The sequence below is a fragment of the Anabrus simplex genome, chromosome 8, assembly GCF_040414725.1.
Source record: "Anabrus simplex isolate iqAnaSimp1 chromosome 8, ASM4041472v1, whole genome shotgun sequence".
NCBI lineage: Eukaryota > Metazoa > Arthropoda > Insecta > Orthoptera > Tettigoniidae > Anabrus > Anabrus simplex.
Genome location: NC_090272.1, coordinates 183,807,813 through 183,824,829, shown reverse-complemented (window position 1 = coordinate 183,824,829; position 17,017 = coordinate 183,807,813). Strand labels below are relative to the sequence as shown.

The following is a 17,017-nucleotide window of genomic DNA, read 5'->3' as shown; positions in this document are numbered from 1 at the left end:
TTCGTACTCTCGAACATCGTTTGTATCGAAAATAATTCTATTAGGAGTATGCGCCAATCTAAATATCGCCTGAAGATATTTCTGCATCAACTGACCAAAGAAACTCTCATGCAGTTGAATTTTGCATAACCTGACTAAACGACATTTGGAGGTCGCTTGGTCATGTTATGCGTATTGCTCTTTCCCGCCTTTTTATTCCTGTGACAACAGTGAAGTTTCTCTCCGTGATTGTCTACCGTCTTCATATCAACAAAATTATTTAGTGAGTGCTTATCTACACTCTTCACTTCTGTTTTGGCATGGATCACTTTACGTCTTCCTCAAGACCCCAACGAATCGTCGACTTAGCAAAGAAGGAAATCTACTTGCAAACATTATTACAGGTTACTTGTTCAGTGTATATCACAGTACCACACCCGTTCACGAATCCCCAAAAGATGTAATTTTTTTCCAGCAGTCTGACAGAGCTGAGTCCAATGAAATGCTGTCATGCTACCCAAAGTACTGTTCTGAGGTGTAATACAGCCCCGACTGGCAATCTTCAGAATGATTATTCAGATTTTGAACTGAAATGCTCTAGTGATTCAAACTTTGTTGTGGGCAGAATGGACGCAACAACATTGTTGAAGGTAAGTATGATTTAGTTCATGGAAAAGAAACACCATCATATCCTATAGCATTGCCAGACAGATACTGTAGATCAGAGTCAGGTAAGGTTTTTCTAGGAAGAAATACATTCTTACTCCACAATATCGTATTTCTGTTTTACAGTAAAATACACAATCTGACGATCAGCAGCAGTCCGTTCCTGTATTACTGGACGAACATCACTTCTCTCATTCCCATACAGACGTTAATTCCAATGATAGTAATGCTACTAATGAACATGTTTTAGGCTCCAGCATCTCTAATTATGCAGCTAGCCAGACCCAGTGTTCAACTCCTCAGCCAATGAATGAAGCATCTCAGATATTGGAAGCTCAAAACAATTATTCTCTGGGAGAAGGGAGACTAAAAAAGGGTCAGAAAAGAAAATATCCGTTTCAGAATCAAAGAATTAGGAAGACGAAATGTGTTCAAAATGAAACCTATATCACACAGCGGGGATATCTTAAAGAACCCAAAGAATTTAGAGAATACATTTGTTCATGTAAATGTCAGAACAAGATAGGAATTGATGCATTGAAAGAAGAGTTTTAAAACTTCTATAGAACTACATCACATGATGCACAAACAGCTCTTATTTGTGCCATGGTAACAACAAAAGATGTCAAACGGAAGAGAGTGAAGGACTCCAACAAAAGAACAGCCACAAGAATTTACACCATCCGCGGTGTCAAAGTATGCAAAAGTTTCTTCTTGCAAACATTTAGGATCTCCAGTGGAAAGGTTCATCTGGCAATTACGAAGATACAATCACCAAGGGGCATTGTGGATCGTCATGGATTGGCTGGTGGAAGGAATAAACTCCCTGAAAATAAACTGAAAGAAGTCATAGACCACATAAAGAAGTTTCCACGTTACAAATCTCACTATAGGAGAAGCGAGACACAAGCAGAATTTCTTGCCCCTGAAATAACGGTCAATGTCATGTATGACATGTACAAGGACGAGGTTTCAAATCCTTTATGAAAAGCAAGTTATAAGAAGATATTCCTCACAAAGTTCAACATTAAAAGGGAACCATTGAAAAAGGACACATGTAATGTTTGTGACACCTAGGAAGTTCAGATCCAAACCACAACTGGATGCAATGCTGAGAATTCAAAAACAAAAAAAGAAAATCATCTTGAACAAGCCAAAATTGCGCAGGATATGAGATCATCGGACATGTTGAAGGCAAAACAAGATGGCACCCTGGAAGTTCTTTGCTTTGACCTATAGAAAACATTGCCATTGCCTAGAATTCCTACAAATACAGTCTTTTATAAAAGGCAGTTATGGCTTTATAACTAAGGAATACGCAGCGGTAAGGATGAAAGAGGACACTGCTATGTCTGGTTAGAGGGTGAGGCAGGCTGAAGGTCACAGGAGGTATCCTCATGCCTACTGAAATATTTAATTGAACAGCTACCAGCTGTTAAAGAAATCATCTTGTGGTCAGATTCCTGTGGAGGACAGAACCGAAACATAAAAATGGTTTTGATGTTAAAAGCTATCTTAGAACAGCATCCCACAGTGAAAAAAATCACTCAACGTTTCCTTGTTCCAGGACATAGCTTTCTCCCCAATGACAGTGATTTCGGGGACATAAGAGTGTGCACTGAAACATCAGCAAAGATTGTATACAGCATCAATGTGATGAAATTGTGTAGGAAGAGGAATCCCTTAGTTGTTCACAGAATGAAGTCTGAGGATTTTAAAAGTACAGATTTACTTGAGAAACAAATCGTGAATCGGAAGACAAATAATTTGAGAGAGAAAATAAACTGGCTGAAAGTAAAAGAGATAGAGCTACATAAAGACAAACCATTTAGCATCTTCTTCAAGCAGGAATATAGAGGACAGCCAGTTGAAATAAACATTCAGAAGAAGAAAGCTGTTGGTTGTCCTTCACAAAATGGCGTGACCCACTATTTTAGCAATGTGTTAATACCCCTGTGGCCGAATGGAAAACCCATTTCAGAAGCGAAGCTCAGTGACATACGCTCTTTGATGTCACTTATTCCAAAAGATGCCACTGATTTTTATCATAAACTCTGCAGTCATCCGGGTATTGAAGGCAATATTGATGGACTTGATTGCCAACAACTTGATTTCATTGTTGAAGATGAAACTTAGATGAAGCTGATGATACTTCCCATTCCTGTGTCAGATTGAACATTCTGAAGTTTATTTCAATTTCTGTTATTAGTAATATCAAGTAGATACACTGGCATAAGTGAAACCCATTGGTAAATTGTCAGTATGTAATAGTATGGATAATATGTTTCTTTGTATGTATGGTAATGGTATTGTAGAATAATAAACAGTTTTGTTCAACATTACTCATAAAACTGTTTATACGTCTGTTTACCTAGATTATTACCCTTTTGTAGTTACAATCCCCAATGTAAAACATAAAGCATAACATTAATATGCATCACATGACCAAGGGACAAAATTGTCACTTGGTCAGTTGATGAAAAATAGAAAGAATGAATTACTTCAGAAAGTTAAAATTGACTAAGCAACATTTTATGGATAATCAGACACTTAATGACTTGTTATGCAATTGGTAATTGGTCTGTAAATAGAACTGACCTTAGTCCTTATGGTGAAAGAAATCTGCCAATTTATTCAAGACTCGAATTTATAAGCTAACAAACGCGTTCACGTCAATATCTCGAAATGACAATTTGGCACTTGGTCAAGTCATGCATAACACCGTCCAATTAGGTGACCAAAGAACGAGATTTGTTTTTTTCCGATAGTGATCATTACCGATTCTATTACTTTGTAGAATAATAATAATAATAATAATAATAATAATAATAATAATAATACATGGCATCTGTATAGGCTTGGTGGTGACCTAATGAGGATAAAATGAACAGCGAAGACGTGATAAACACCCAGTCCCCAAGCCATGGGGAATTAAGAGTACGAGGGGATTGATTTTGAGAATTCAACCAGGCCCATCGGACCAAAGACAAACATTCTATCCATTTTGCCACAAAGCCAGACTTTAATTTGCTAAATCTTAGGCTACAATCTCCACTGATCAGGTGTTGATTATTGACAGTAGCAAAAACCAGGGCAGTAGGTTGTGAAGCAGCCTTGACAACACAGCAGGCTACTCTGTTGGGTATTGGCTGCAGATTAGAATGCTTAGGGCTGACCTTTACTAAACCAACTATCGAAAAGGGGTAAATTAAGTCTTAGTGGTAGCCCACGTCTTGATCGCAGCATTCGCCACTGCATCTAGTAGGCCTAGAGTGAAACAAAACGTCGAAACTGACGAGCAAGCAGCAAGATGGTGTCAAATTGAAATGCTTGCACATGGTAGCTGAGGCCATACGATCATTATTATTTTATATATATAATTTGCCCATTAAGACTCCGCAAAGTACTTGGAGGAGTACATTTGCCTTCCTCTGTGCCCATGTTTATTTCATTCTTTTACTGTGGGCTTCCTTTCTGTCTTCAGACCAGGTTGTTCCAGTCTTTTTTTGGTCTTTCCTCTTGGTCAACTTGCTATCTGTGAATTTTGGGTCTGAAGATTACCCTGTTTTGGACATCTGCTGGTGTAATTCCTGCCTGTTTCAAATCGGTTTTGATTTTGCCAATCCATTTCATTGTGTCTGTTTTAGCTTTACTCCTGTTTCATAGAATCTCAGCCTGCGTTTTCCAATGTCACAGTGAATATTTGTGTATTCTTTGATTTCCTGTCTGCTTCTAAGTTTGTATTGTCCGTTGGTAAGTTTTGGGTCTAGAATTTATCTTAAGATTTTGCGTTTCTTTTTTCAGTGTTTTCAATGTCTGCTTTCCTGTTCAAAATTAGTGTCTCTGATCCATACAGACATTCTGGTTTAATGACTGTATTGTAATTATTATTATCATTCATGAAATAATCTTCAGATTTTTAAAAGCCTAGTAATTACCTATAAAACTTTTATCAAATTGGCATATTAATGTATAATGCGAAACTCTGCACATATTTTTCTGGAATTTGGTAAAGAAAAACTTGGGTGAATGGCCTGAACGCATTATTTGCAACAAGGTTGGTACCGCTTTGCCCATAACAATGGTTCTTGGTCTGTGTGGCACCAGTAGCATGTTAGAAGTGAAGTGTGAACCATGTATTAAGTATGGCTACAAGTTCTCCTAATTGCCTGTTCATGGCTAAAGATAAGCTTGGGGTTATTGAGGATGCAGCAAACATTGGAAACTGTACAGCAGGAAGAAAGCAGGATGTCAGAGAAAGTTGTTCTCACAACTGGCAAAAAGCAAATAGTAATCACAGGGCATTTTGCAAAACACGTTCCCATACACCTAATACAAAACAGCACACACTCATTACGACAAAACATTGACGAAAAAAAAAAATACAAATATCAGGCGAAGGGAAGCAAAGCACCTGACAATTCTGATTAGCGGGTTGTCTACATATTGCAAATATTTCACACAAAAATGAGGCAGTTCTTAACTAACATACCTTCAAGTAAGCAGTCACCTCCTGAGAACACATCCTGACTGATGCAAACATCTCTCCAATGATTGAGAGGAGGTTATGATTTTCAGGCAAGTTGGCCACACATGTTTCTAATGCAGCATAGTTCTGTTTGTTTGAAACGCATCATAATCTTTACATGATGCATTTCAAACAAATTTATATTTTACTGTATTTGATGTTGGATTACATCACTATGTAGGATTAATTTCTTTTAAATAAAACACAAATTAAATCCAATTTTTAAAATTCTCTCCTAAAATTAGGGTGCATGGAGTTTTTGCATATATACAGTAATTTTTGCAACTTAATAAGGTTTGCACTGTAAATGTAATAATTCATAGAAAATTTGTATTACTCTTCTTCTGCGATTTAAAGATTCTATCAACAATATACAGTACTCTGTTATCTCCCAGATATACCAGTACATTCTGAAAATGTGCATTTTCTTACTTGTCAACTTTCATATACATTTTCAATTCTTGCACTGTTAATTGTTTTTTAAAGGTTAAAATTATTATGTGAATATAGACTAGATAATACTGTTCATAAAAATAATATACTCTAGATATTTTGAAAAATTCCATTCAAATACCTTCAATAGTTTTTGTATTATGATGAAAAACTATACATAAAATTTTAAGTTTTGGAAGATAAGCAACAAATATATGACAGGACATAGTGAGTGGCATATATGGACATTTACAAACATATCTTTTGAAGTAGTGGAGATAGTTATTTTCTTTTCACAAGATGAAAGGAAAGCATATATTCTATACAACAAAATCAATTAAAATGTACAATATTTGACCTCACATTGCAAATGTTTCACACAAAAATGAGGCAGTTCTTAACTAACATACCTTCAAGTAAGCAGTCACTGCCTGAGAACACATCCCAACTGATGCAAACATCTCTCCAATGATTGAGAGGAGGTTGTGATTTTCAGGCAAGTTGGCCACACATGTTTCTAATGCAGCATAGTCCTCCAGCATGTAGTAACACTGCACCAACTGCTCCTGGTTACGACCTTTCTCATAGTACTCACGAGCTCCTTCCCTATGCATAACAAGTTTCATTATCAACTTAAACAAGCCCACACAAATATTCTATTAACATACTTCTTAGTCTAAGTACTGGATAGGAACAAATAAGCATCAAATCAGTCATATACAGAATGTAACAATAAGGTAGGCCAAACTTTCAGGACACATTCCTGGCACATAGAAGAAGAAAATATATTATATGGTCATAGGTCTGGAAACACTTTATTTCCATGTTAGAGAACTCATTTTCTACAACTCTACATAGTACATTAATCATGGGAAACACACAAGAAGAGAATGTATCAGCACACCACATGAAACTCTTCCTTAAATGAAACGTTCCAAATGCCCTCTATTAGCATAAACATATACACGCATATGCAATACTCCAGGAATGCATCAGTGCATCTGGGATTCAATGCGATGGCAATGCGATGGCAGACTGATGCATTTATCAATGTCAAAAGGGGGCATTTTGGATATTTCATGTAAGAAGGAGTTTCATGCAGTTTGCTGGTACATTCTGTTCCTGTGTGTTTCCCATGATTAATGTACTATGTAGAGTTATAAAAAATGAGTTCTAACATGGAAAAAATAATCATGTCCATATAACATATTTTCTTCTATGTGTGAGGAGCCGGCCCTGTGGTGAAGGGGTAGCATGCCTGCCTCTCACCCAGAGGCCCCGGGTTCGATTCCTGACCAGGTCAGGGACTTTTCTCTCAACCTGAGAGCTGGTTTGAGGTCCACTCAGCCTATGTGATTAGAATTGAGGAGCTATCTGACGGTGAGATGGCGCCCCTCGTCTCAAAAGCCCAGAAAAACAGCCGAGAGGATGCATCGTGCTGACCACACGGCCCCTCGTAATCTGCAGGCCTTCGGGCTGAGCAGTGGTCGCTAGGCAGGCCAAGGCCCTTTCAAGGGCGTTAAGTGCCGTGGGGTTTGGTTTTATGTGTGAGGAATGTGCCATGAAAGTTGATCTGTATATTATCTTACACCTTGTATATAAAGACAGGAATGTATACTAGAGCTGAGACAGATACAATGCAACCATTTCCGGAACACAACCACTGTCAAATGAAACCGCTGTAAGAAAATATCAGTTGCAGTTGCAGTGGGGCTCTGGTGTTGCATTCTTCACCAGCATCGATCAAGTGGAGTTTCAGGTTTCACAAGCGGTACGTAGACAAAACTGCCGTCCGCAATCGTTGCATTTCTTGACACTAGGGTTTTCCAATGTAACTCATAGGTCAGGTAGGCCATTCTGAAGAGCTACCCTGAAGCTAAAGCACCTGACATCACCAAGAGGCAAGAGCGATTATAGATAGTGCTACCCCAGATTCAGTGGCTTGAGTGTTGTAAGGTACAGTTAGTCGAGTATTTTTGGAGTTAATCTTGTTAGTTATTCTAATTAAACTCAACCCAGTCATGAAATATAGAACTAATGAATCTTTAGATTTTGTAACATTTATCATTTAAAACTAATATGAAAACATAACACGACTTCAAATCCGACTCTATGAAAGACGCACTCACAAAGGCGATCGTGAGGTTGAGAACATAACTTTTCCGAACAACTAAGAACATAGGTATTAATTGCTGCTTAATATGGTCACACTTTAAAGAAGGAAGAGAAATACGAACATTATTCCACCGGTAGGTCGCAGGAAGTGCAGTAATTTAAGATTATTTTGTTACGAATTTGTAAATTATGTTGATATTCAGCTATACATATTTGTAATTTCTATGTTATATAGTAGATTTGTTAAGACTTTCTATTGGGGAGTAGGTTTGAAATTAACTTGTCTTCATGTTACATCATTTAAATGTAAACAGACTGACATTTCTCTCATTCCCTGGATAAACTATCAGTGAAATTACCAGTACGCAATGTAAACTGCAAGTTATTCTTACTTTTTGTAATCTGGTTTACGTTGCACCGACACAGATAGGTCTTATGGCGACGATGGGATAGGAAAGTGCTAGGAGTGAGAAGGAAGCGACTTTGGCCTTACTTAAGGCGCGACCCCAGCATTTGCCTGGTGTGAAAATGGGAAACCATGGAAAACCATCTTCAGGACTGCCGACAGTGGGGTTCGAACCCACTATCTCCCGGTTGCAAGCTCACAGCTGAGCGCCCCTAACCGCATGGCCAACTCGCCCGGTCATTCAAGTTTGGAGGTTGTTTATGATATAACCAATAGGCCGATAGAAAATCCAATAACATCATTATTTTCTTTGTTTTATTTCACGTTAGTCATAAAGGTTTGGAATTTTAAACGTACAGTATATTTTAATATTTTTTTTACGGCAGGTGGAACGCAGGAAGTGCCTGTTTTTAAACATGTTTCAACCATACGTCAAGATAAAGACATTAGCCTATTTCTCAAAAACACGTTATCTGATAGAATCCAAATTTTAACACAATATACAATGGAATGTTTTATATGTTATTCATAAATTTTAGAATTTTATGTTCCCAAGAAAAATGCTGCTATCAATTTTGTAAGACAATTTTTTCTTGTCTCAGGGTGGTTGGAAAATTGCATTTTTGGTCGTCTTGTAGTCTTTATATATCCAATGGTTATGTTGTATGACTGTGAAATATGTAAATGAATTCAATTTCTTTATATCTGTTTGTATTTATATAGGATAGAATGATATGCATCACTGGCTGACCGATATAAAGAAAGACGTGAGATGTCACCACGGTTGAAGCACTGTCTCATTTGTATACACATCGGTAGAAGTACATTATTTTGCAACCGTTTTGTACAATGGTTGTCTGTGCACAATGGTTGCAGTGACAACCGTTGTCTAAAAACAACTGTTTTGCCCAGCACTATTACTGATTTACGGCATATGTACAATATATGAAATATATTTGCTTGTGTGTATTATTACAGCATGGTTTCATGTAAGTCCGACAAGCAATAGCAAATTTCAACAAAGGAGCTGAATTATTTACACCAGGCAAACACTGAATAATACGGTTATAGTAATGCGTATAACAAAATAAAGGCAGAAATATATAACATTACATTAAGTGAGGATGAGAGAGAGTGTGTATTTCTCCTCAATGAGCTTGAAAACGGACTTAATTATGACTATCTTGATTGTTCATTTATTTGGGTAAGGGAACCTTCATTATTGATACTTACATTGAGGTTAGTTTGTTGATGGTTATGTCTCATGATTTCAATATGTAATTAGTCAAGCTGGCAGCAGTGATGAGCCATTAAAAAAGAGAATAGGGTGGCAATATTTGCTTTTTAGTGTATAACCGTACGTGACAAGTACTACATATATGAGCACATAACACAATTGACATAATGACAAGTCAGCACAAAAAAAAAAAATAAGAACAAGCTACATACACTGCCATCATCAAAAAGACAAGCTCTCTCCTCATTAATCCCAATTCTTCTACATCCACTAATTCTCATACTCCCCCACGAGCTTCTTATAAGGTATTCACGCACTGAAAAATGAAAATGTATTATTTTTGTTAATTCAAATTTTTCAGCTTGGATTTATTCGAGACTCAAAATACCGAACTCTACTGTACACTCATTTTTGTATCCAAAGCTGTCAAAAAAGATCTGCGGTCACCTAGGCTTTATAGTTGGCATCATAGGCAATTGGTACTGATTGCACATGCTTGAAGCTATGAGGCTTTTTAGATTTCCCTATCACAGAGCCATCAGCGTTGGTTACGAACATTACTGTAACCCTTATTTTGCCATATTTGCCACTATGGCATTTATCCTCTTTGAGCGTGAAAGTATTACTGGGCAACAAACTGAAAAACAGTCCAGTTTCATCTTGGTTCAAAATGTTCCTGGGTTCGTATTCGTTGGTCAGCATCTGCCAACAATTTTATAGGTTATGTTATATCTTTCCAATCCAGCCATTGGAGACGCTGAAATTTTCAATACCAAGAACGTTCGCCACTTTGCGCGCCTCTTCCCTTGAAAGCACACAATGAATTGAAATGCCTGCGACTCTTAAAGTTGAAGTTTCAAACCAACTTTTTACAATATTCTCCAATTCCTTGTATTTAGAATATGATGCATATTTCCTCCTTTTTTTTTTTTTTTTTTTTTGTTGAAGGTAGGTCTACATTTTGAAGCAATTGATGTTATGCTTCCAATGTATTCAGCATGGATACAGAAAGCTGTAACTCACGTGTCAGGAGAATGTGTGTTCCGCAGAACTAATGAACTTTTCCCCCTCTTTAGTGAAAGTTTTCCTTTCCTTCTTAATTCCCATAATTAGTCAGAAAAACTGTTACCATTACTACAGCAGTTACACTAAACACAGTAAAGGGAGGAAAGTAAGTGCAATTACACAGTACCAAAACCACTACACACTCAGTGAAACTACGCGGAGCTCCGCCGAGAACAACAGTAGTAAATATCAGTAGGGCCAACTAGATGACAATAAACCAGGAAGGTGGGAAGGAGCTGGGAACCTACCAAGGGCATGGAGATGGCTTAGGTTGCAGTTTCCGAAATAATCAACCGTGATCCTTAATTTTCAAAATATTATTTACAAAAGGACTTTACAAATGAATTCCGAGCAAATTCAGCCATGCGGAAGGTACCGATACATAACGATAGTAAAATATAACTTACATGTTCTGCTGAGACACACGAATTATTAATACACGTTCCTTGACAATAGCTTCCTATAAGTTCAAAGAGTCAAGCATATACAATATATCTAGGTACCAAACAGTTTGTACAATACAATTTAGAAGGTAGGAATAAACGTAATATGCAATTACAATTTACAGTGAAGTTAAAAGTACCTTTCAAAACTCGGCGTACATCAAGTGACACGGAACTACTAGAGGCAAAACCCCAAGGTAAATATATAAAACTACAATTTACATGTTTAGCGAAACGAGAAACGGGGAATGCCTCGAAAACAAACAGCAAGCCCAGCTGAAAAGCTAAGGCATCAGAAATAATTGAGTGGTGAATCTAGGTGAGGTTAGGGCAGACTCCTATATGAAAAGGCAAGCGAACATTACAGGAAATTTAAGGTGGAACAGAAATCAAGAGTGCTTACCCCAAAGTGGCCCATCCCGGTAGCGAGGCATCGTTGACGACGTCAAAACTTCTGACCGTCAAGTGATAGAGGATAGACAGACAGACCACTCACAGACCATGAAATGCTGCCTCGTTCTCTATAAAAAGGGAATTCTGGCCTTGGAGTAGCCAATCAGAACGCAAGGGCCTGCTTATTGCCACCCAGATTCACCAATCACAACTCTTACTTCAGTTGCGATGTTAAAAAGGCCACACACCCTGTTCAAAAATTCATGTGACAAGTTTCTGGACAGTTCCAGTAAATATAGAAATGAAATCTACTATTTACAAATACCGTATGTTACCAAAATATTACACTGTACAGGTCAGGTCGTTACATAGAATACAAATAAAACATCACCACACTTCAGATCATACAGTAAGTATTATGGACGGTTTACAAATAAAGTCTTCAATAAACACTTTCCACTTCCAACATTTTCTGTACTGTTCTATTCATTGAAGAAAACTCGAAATAATAAAGAAACAGTATGGGTCCCAGGAATCAACCTGGGAAGAGTCCTTGTGACTCTGGGCAAATGGTAGTGAAATGCGTTGTTGCCAAACTCCTGCAAAAATAATATCTGGGTTCAGCAAGAGAACCCAACTAGCCTTTTTCACAACTCCAGCACGTAACCTACACGAGGTGCCCCCTGTTAAGCTGAGCAACCCACTGGAAGGTTGGATAACTAATCTCAGCAGGAAGCTGGGTCAGTGAACCGATCAGTGCTGGGGGCTTCAAGGCTTACAACCTTGATAGTTAAACACCACGTTACCTTCGGGTAACCCCACTAAACTTTTTCGTAACTCTGGAAACATGGAGCAAACGATTAATTGGAAATCTACTCCAGGTGGTAACAAATCCACTCCCACTCACAGTGGGGCAAGCAGGCCATCGGATTCTGGGGAGCCTGCATCTTTATGTAAGAGGAAGAAACACATCAACATCTGGCAATGATAAATATTAATTCCCTCCTACAAATGGGAAAACTGAAACATACAGTGGACATCCTAACAAAACACAACATCCTTATAATGGTTTTACAGGAGACAAGATTTACGGACAAAGAACCTTTTGAGTCACAAGGCTTCAGGATCTACAAGGGACAGCCAAGTCAGAGAGTGATGAAGAATATGCCTCACCTGGGTACAGGCTTCAAAGTCAACAACAAAATGATCAACTCCATTATCTCCTTCTCATCACCAAATGGGAGAACGTCCGCTATAGCCTTCAGAAGTCTCAACAAAGCCTACATGATTGTTAACTTCCAGGCACCTACCAATGATACTAATAAGAGTGATATTAAAAGTGTTGAATACTTTTGGGAAGAACTGTAAGAGACAATCGATAAGATTCCAGAACATCACGTGATCATCTTGATGGGGGACTTTAATGCCCAGATTGGTAAGGAGCGCAGGTTTAAGAACACAGTCGGAGAATACCTGGCCCACAAGAGAACCAATTGTAATGGTGAGAGACTGATCAATCTGTGTGAAAATCACAACTTTGTTATTAAATCTACAGCATTCAGACACCTCCCTCGAAAAGCCAAGACCTGGAGGTATCCCAATCCCTTGCTAGGAGAGTACCAGCTACATCACGTTGCCACCAACAGAAGGAATAGCAAGGAAATAATGAACGTCAAGGTATTGAGAGGTGCCAATATTGATTCAGACCACTACCTATCTTTGGTCAAAGCAAATTTCATGCCACTCACGAAGTACAGAGGTAACAATTACACCAGGTCCAGAATCCCAAAATTTAATCCAGCCCAGTTGAAAGAGAACAACTTTACTAAGGTCCTAAGCAATAATCAGAATAAAACGGATTGGCCTAACCTACACAAGGCAATGATAGAAGCAGTAACAGAAACCATACTTGCAACCAGAAGGAGTAAGGACCCATGATGGACACCAACATGTGATAAGGCAGAGAGAAGACAGGCATGGGTGAAATGGAACTGCAACAAAAACACGGAAAATCATACAGCCTTCCTAACAGTCAGAAAGAACAGGCCAAAACCATCAGAAATGCTAAGAGGCAATATAACGACGACATCATAGATCAGGCAGGGAAAGACTTTCAAAGGAACAGCACCAGTAACTTGTACAAAACTCTAAAATCTCAGACAAATGCTTACTCAGCCCCTCCACTTCACCTTCGAGGATCAGACGAAGAACTGAAAATGAACAATGAAGATTGTACTACAGCCCTTGCAAAATATTTTGATGACCTCAATGCAGAAGAACCAGAGGAAAAACTACGATTTCAACCCAAGAATGTTATTAACCCTGACTCGCTTCCTCCTACCAAAGAACAAATCAAACAGATCATCTCTGAACTGAAATCTAACAGAGCAGCAGGCGAAGATGGCATCATTGCAGAATTATGGAAACATGCAGATGAAGAGTCAATTGACAGTATCCACAGAATCATAACTGACATATGGACAACAGAAACACTACCAAGGGATTGGAATTCAGCTATCATCCACCCTCTGCACAAGAAAGGAGACAAGTTAGACCCTAACAACTATAGAGGGGTTTCTCTCTCCTATCAGTGACTTACAAAATCTTCTCCAAAGCATTGCTTAAAAAAGTGGAGGCACAATTAGACTCCTGCAAAGGAGAGTACCAAGCTGGATTTAGGAAGTCAAGGTCATGCACAGAGCAGATTATGAACCTCAAAACTATCTTTACCTACAAAAACCTCAGCACCTCATATTATGTAGCAATTTTCGTTGACTTCCAGAAGGCCTACGACTCGGTAGACAGACAATCCCTCTTTGAAACGTTGACTGAAACAGGACTGGATAAGAAGACTTTGAATCTTATGACGGCTACTCTAACGAAGAACCATGTCCAAAGTCAAATTCAGAGGGGTATTATCAAAAAGCTTCGAGATCAAAACAGGTGTTAGACAAGGAGATGGTTTGTCCCCCATCCTGTTTAACTATCTGCTGGAGAAGGTCATTCGGGAATGGATGAACACACTAGCTGACAACTCTGGATTAAAAATCGGCTACAAAAAAGACAAGTTAACAATCACTTGCTTAGCCTTCGCAGATGACCTCACACTCTTAGCTTCAAGTATGGAAGAAGCTACGTACCAGCTATCCTCCCTAGAACGCATAGCAGCTAAAGTAGGGCTGAAGATTGCTGTCAATAAAACAGAATTTCTGACCAACATCAGAGAAGCACCCAACTTAATTTCTTGGGGGACAAAATAATTCACAAGGCCAACTCATTCAGATATCTTGGAGAATGGATAACCCCAAATGTTAATGAGGACTTTGCAATGAAGAGTAGATGCACTAAATTAGAAAGAGCTTATCATCTTTGTAAGAACATATACAAGTCTAAATCCCTCTCTTTGAACCTTAAACTTAGACACTACAACACCGTAGTAAGACCATCTGTACTGTACGCCTCAGAATGCCTAAACATGACCCGAAAAGGACAACTCAGAAAACTGGAACTGAAAGAGCGAAAGATCCTCAGAAGAATTATGGGTCCCATTAAAGAAGGAGATTGGTACAGAGTCAGGCACAACAAGGAACTGTACAGTAAAATAGAGAGCATTACAACAGCTATGAGGAAGAGAAGACTAATGTTCTAGAACTCTAAAAGTGGTGTCTCACGATCTTGATGGAGCCTCGGAGGACGAGAATCACTGAAGTATGAACATAAACAATGTAACAAGAAGATCGTGGCAAATGACTTTGGTTGCTCAACTCAGAAAATAAGAACAAAAATTGTAACGAATAACAAAAATAAATGTGATAAATCAGCAACAATAACTTTAACAATTACAACAACAAAAGCAAGAGTAAAACAATAATCATGAAATAATGAACACAGGCAAGACAAATGCTGAATCACTTGATAACTATATGAGTGTACACCAATGTAGCTTCTCAAATAATGAACGTGCATAGTTAAGAGTCACCACATACCTAGCCTTGAGGGAAAGCGGAAGTTTCATGCTATGAGTTAGACCAAGGTTGTTTGATTTGGTCATCATGCTGTGGTTGTTTGATTTGGTCATCATGACACAGTCACTCAGAGCGTTTTAAGTTTGTTCTGATGGCATTTTACTTCGATTTCCCCCTCTCAAACAACCTGATGGTGGTGTAAATGGTGGGAAACATAAAATTTTGCAAATCTAAATTTGAGAATTTTAATACATTGTGAGTATAGGAAATCTGAGGAGACCATGATGAAATGAAATAAACAATGGGAATAATTTGCACACAGGAAAGTAAAAGCAGGGTAATAGTGTGTTTTTATATACACAGAGAAGTCCGTTATAGTGAGAATTCATAACAGTGAAAATTTACTCACTGTAGCGGATAGTCGCTATATCCAATTTTTGTATAAAAGTCGAAAAACACTCCATATATATTAAAAGCGGTATGAAATGGCAATCCGTTTGTTCAAAACTTGCGTTTCTGTGGATGATATCCACACTATGGCTTACTTGTTTGTTATTTTTCAAAATCCGATACTGCGTGACAATGGATGTTTAATTTAATTCTGAAAAATTACAGTACCGTATTCCTCCGAATTCAAGACGACTCCCACTTTTTCCTTCATAAAATTTAAATCAGGCTCAAAAAGTGCTTTGTAAAATCATATCAATGCCTTTGTTGTACTGTACAGTACGCATTTTTAGACTATTTTTAGACTATTTTTAGACGCGGAACATTGGCTTTCGTTATGCCGTATTTTTTCCGGCTGCACAAATAGTCTTTATTTCTGCAGGTTGAATGACCATTAACTTAAAATTGCCATCACAATATCGAAGAGAACCTGTTTAAAATTTGGCGGCAATACGGTAACTCTTCTATGCGTCTCTACAATACGACGATCCATCAGAAAAATTTCTTGCTCTCTATAAAACTGTTACTTTTACTCAGCGTCAGATATAACCGGCTACTGTTACAGGCATGTCTCGCTTGCCGGGTTCGGCCAGCTTCAGCGGCTAGCGATTTATAGGCCTAGTCGCGAACGTTGAAGGTCAACGAACAAAATATTGCGCCGCGGTGTGGCCATTCTGCCCTTGCGGTTTTCGTGCACATACCTCACAATTTCAACTTCGACTTCTTTTAAAGCGCCCTTCTCGTGCAGCATTGAATGCATTTTTTTTTGTACAGTATGCATTTTTTAGCTATCTTTGTCTTCACGCTAACGCCAAATATTGGCATTAGTTAGGCCTATGCTGTATTTTCTTCCGGCTGCACAATTATTCTACACTTTCGAGTGTTTAATAACCATTAACTTAAAATCGACTTCAAAACATCGACGAGAACCCGCTGAAAATTTCCCAGCAAAACCTCTCCCACATATCTTTACAATACGATTATCCATCGCGAAAATATTCCTGCTGTCTATAAACTTAATTTCACTAAGCGTCAGGTATAGTAGATGCGTTATAACTCTGCCACTGAGTAGCCGCGGCCTTCCTAAGAATTCGAAGGCTTGCATGTTTTGATGCCATTCTGTAGATTTAAGAAATGTTCTGTAGAGGCTAATAGAACTTCATTCTCTTTTCACTATATCCCGAGATCCAGTGACGTTACACACAGCACTGAACAACCGGTTGCTGCGGCTAGTGATGTATAATAAAGAAGCGGTCGTTTATTGTCAACGAGTTTAGTGTGTGCGTGCGTGTACGGGGGTGAAAAGAAGCAGCGTGGTTACTGTGGTAGTTGCCAGTGGTA

General features: G+C 38.4%; 1 protein-coding gene across 1 annotated transcript in view; it reads right to left on the bottom strand.

Moving 5' to 3' along the window:
* Oseg4 (intraflagellar transport protein Oseg4) overlaps positions 1 to 17,017 on the bottom strand; it is a 337,827-nt gene that overhangs the window by 79,430 nt on the left and 241,380 nt on the right. Inside the window, exon 16 of the mRNA XM_067152561.2 lies at positions 6,016 to 6,211. Coding sequence (XP_067008662.1) covers positions 6,016 to 6,211 — 196 coding nt within the window. The remainder of the gene's footprint in view (positions 1 to 6,015; positions 6,212 to 17,017) is intronic.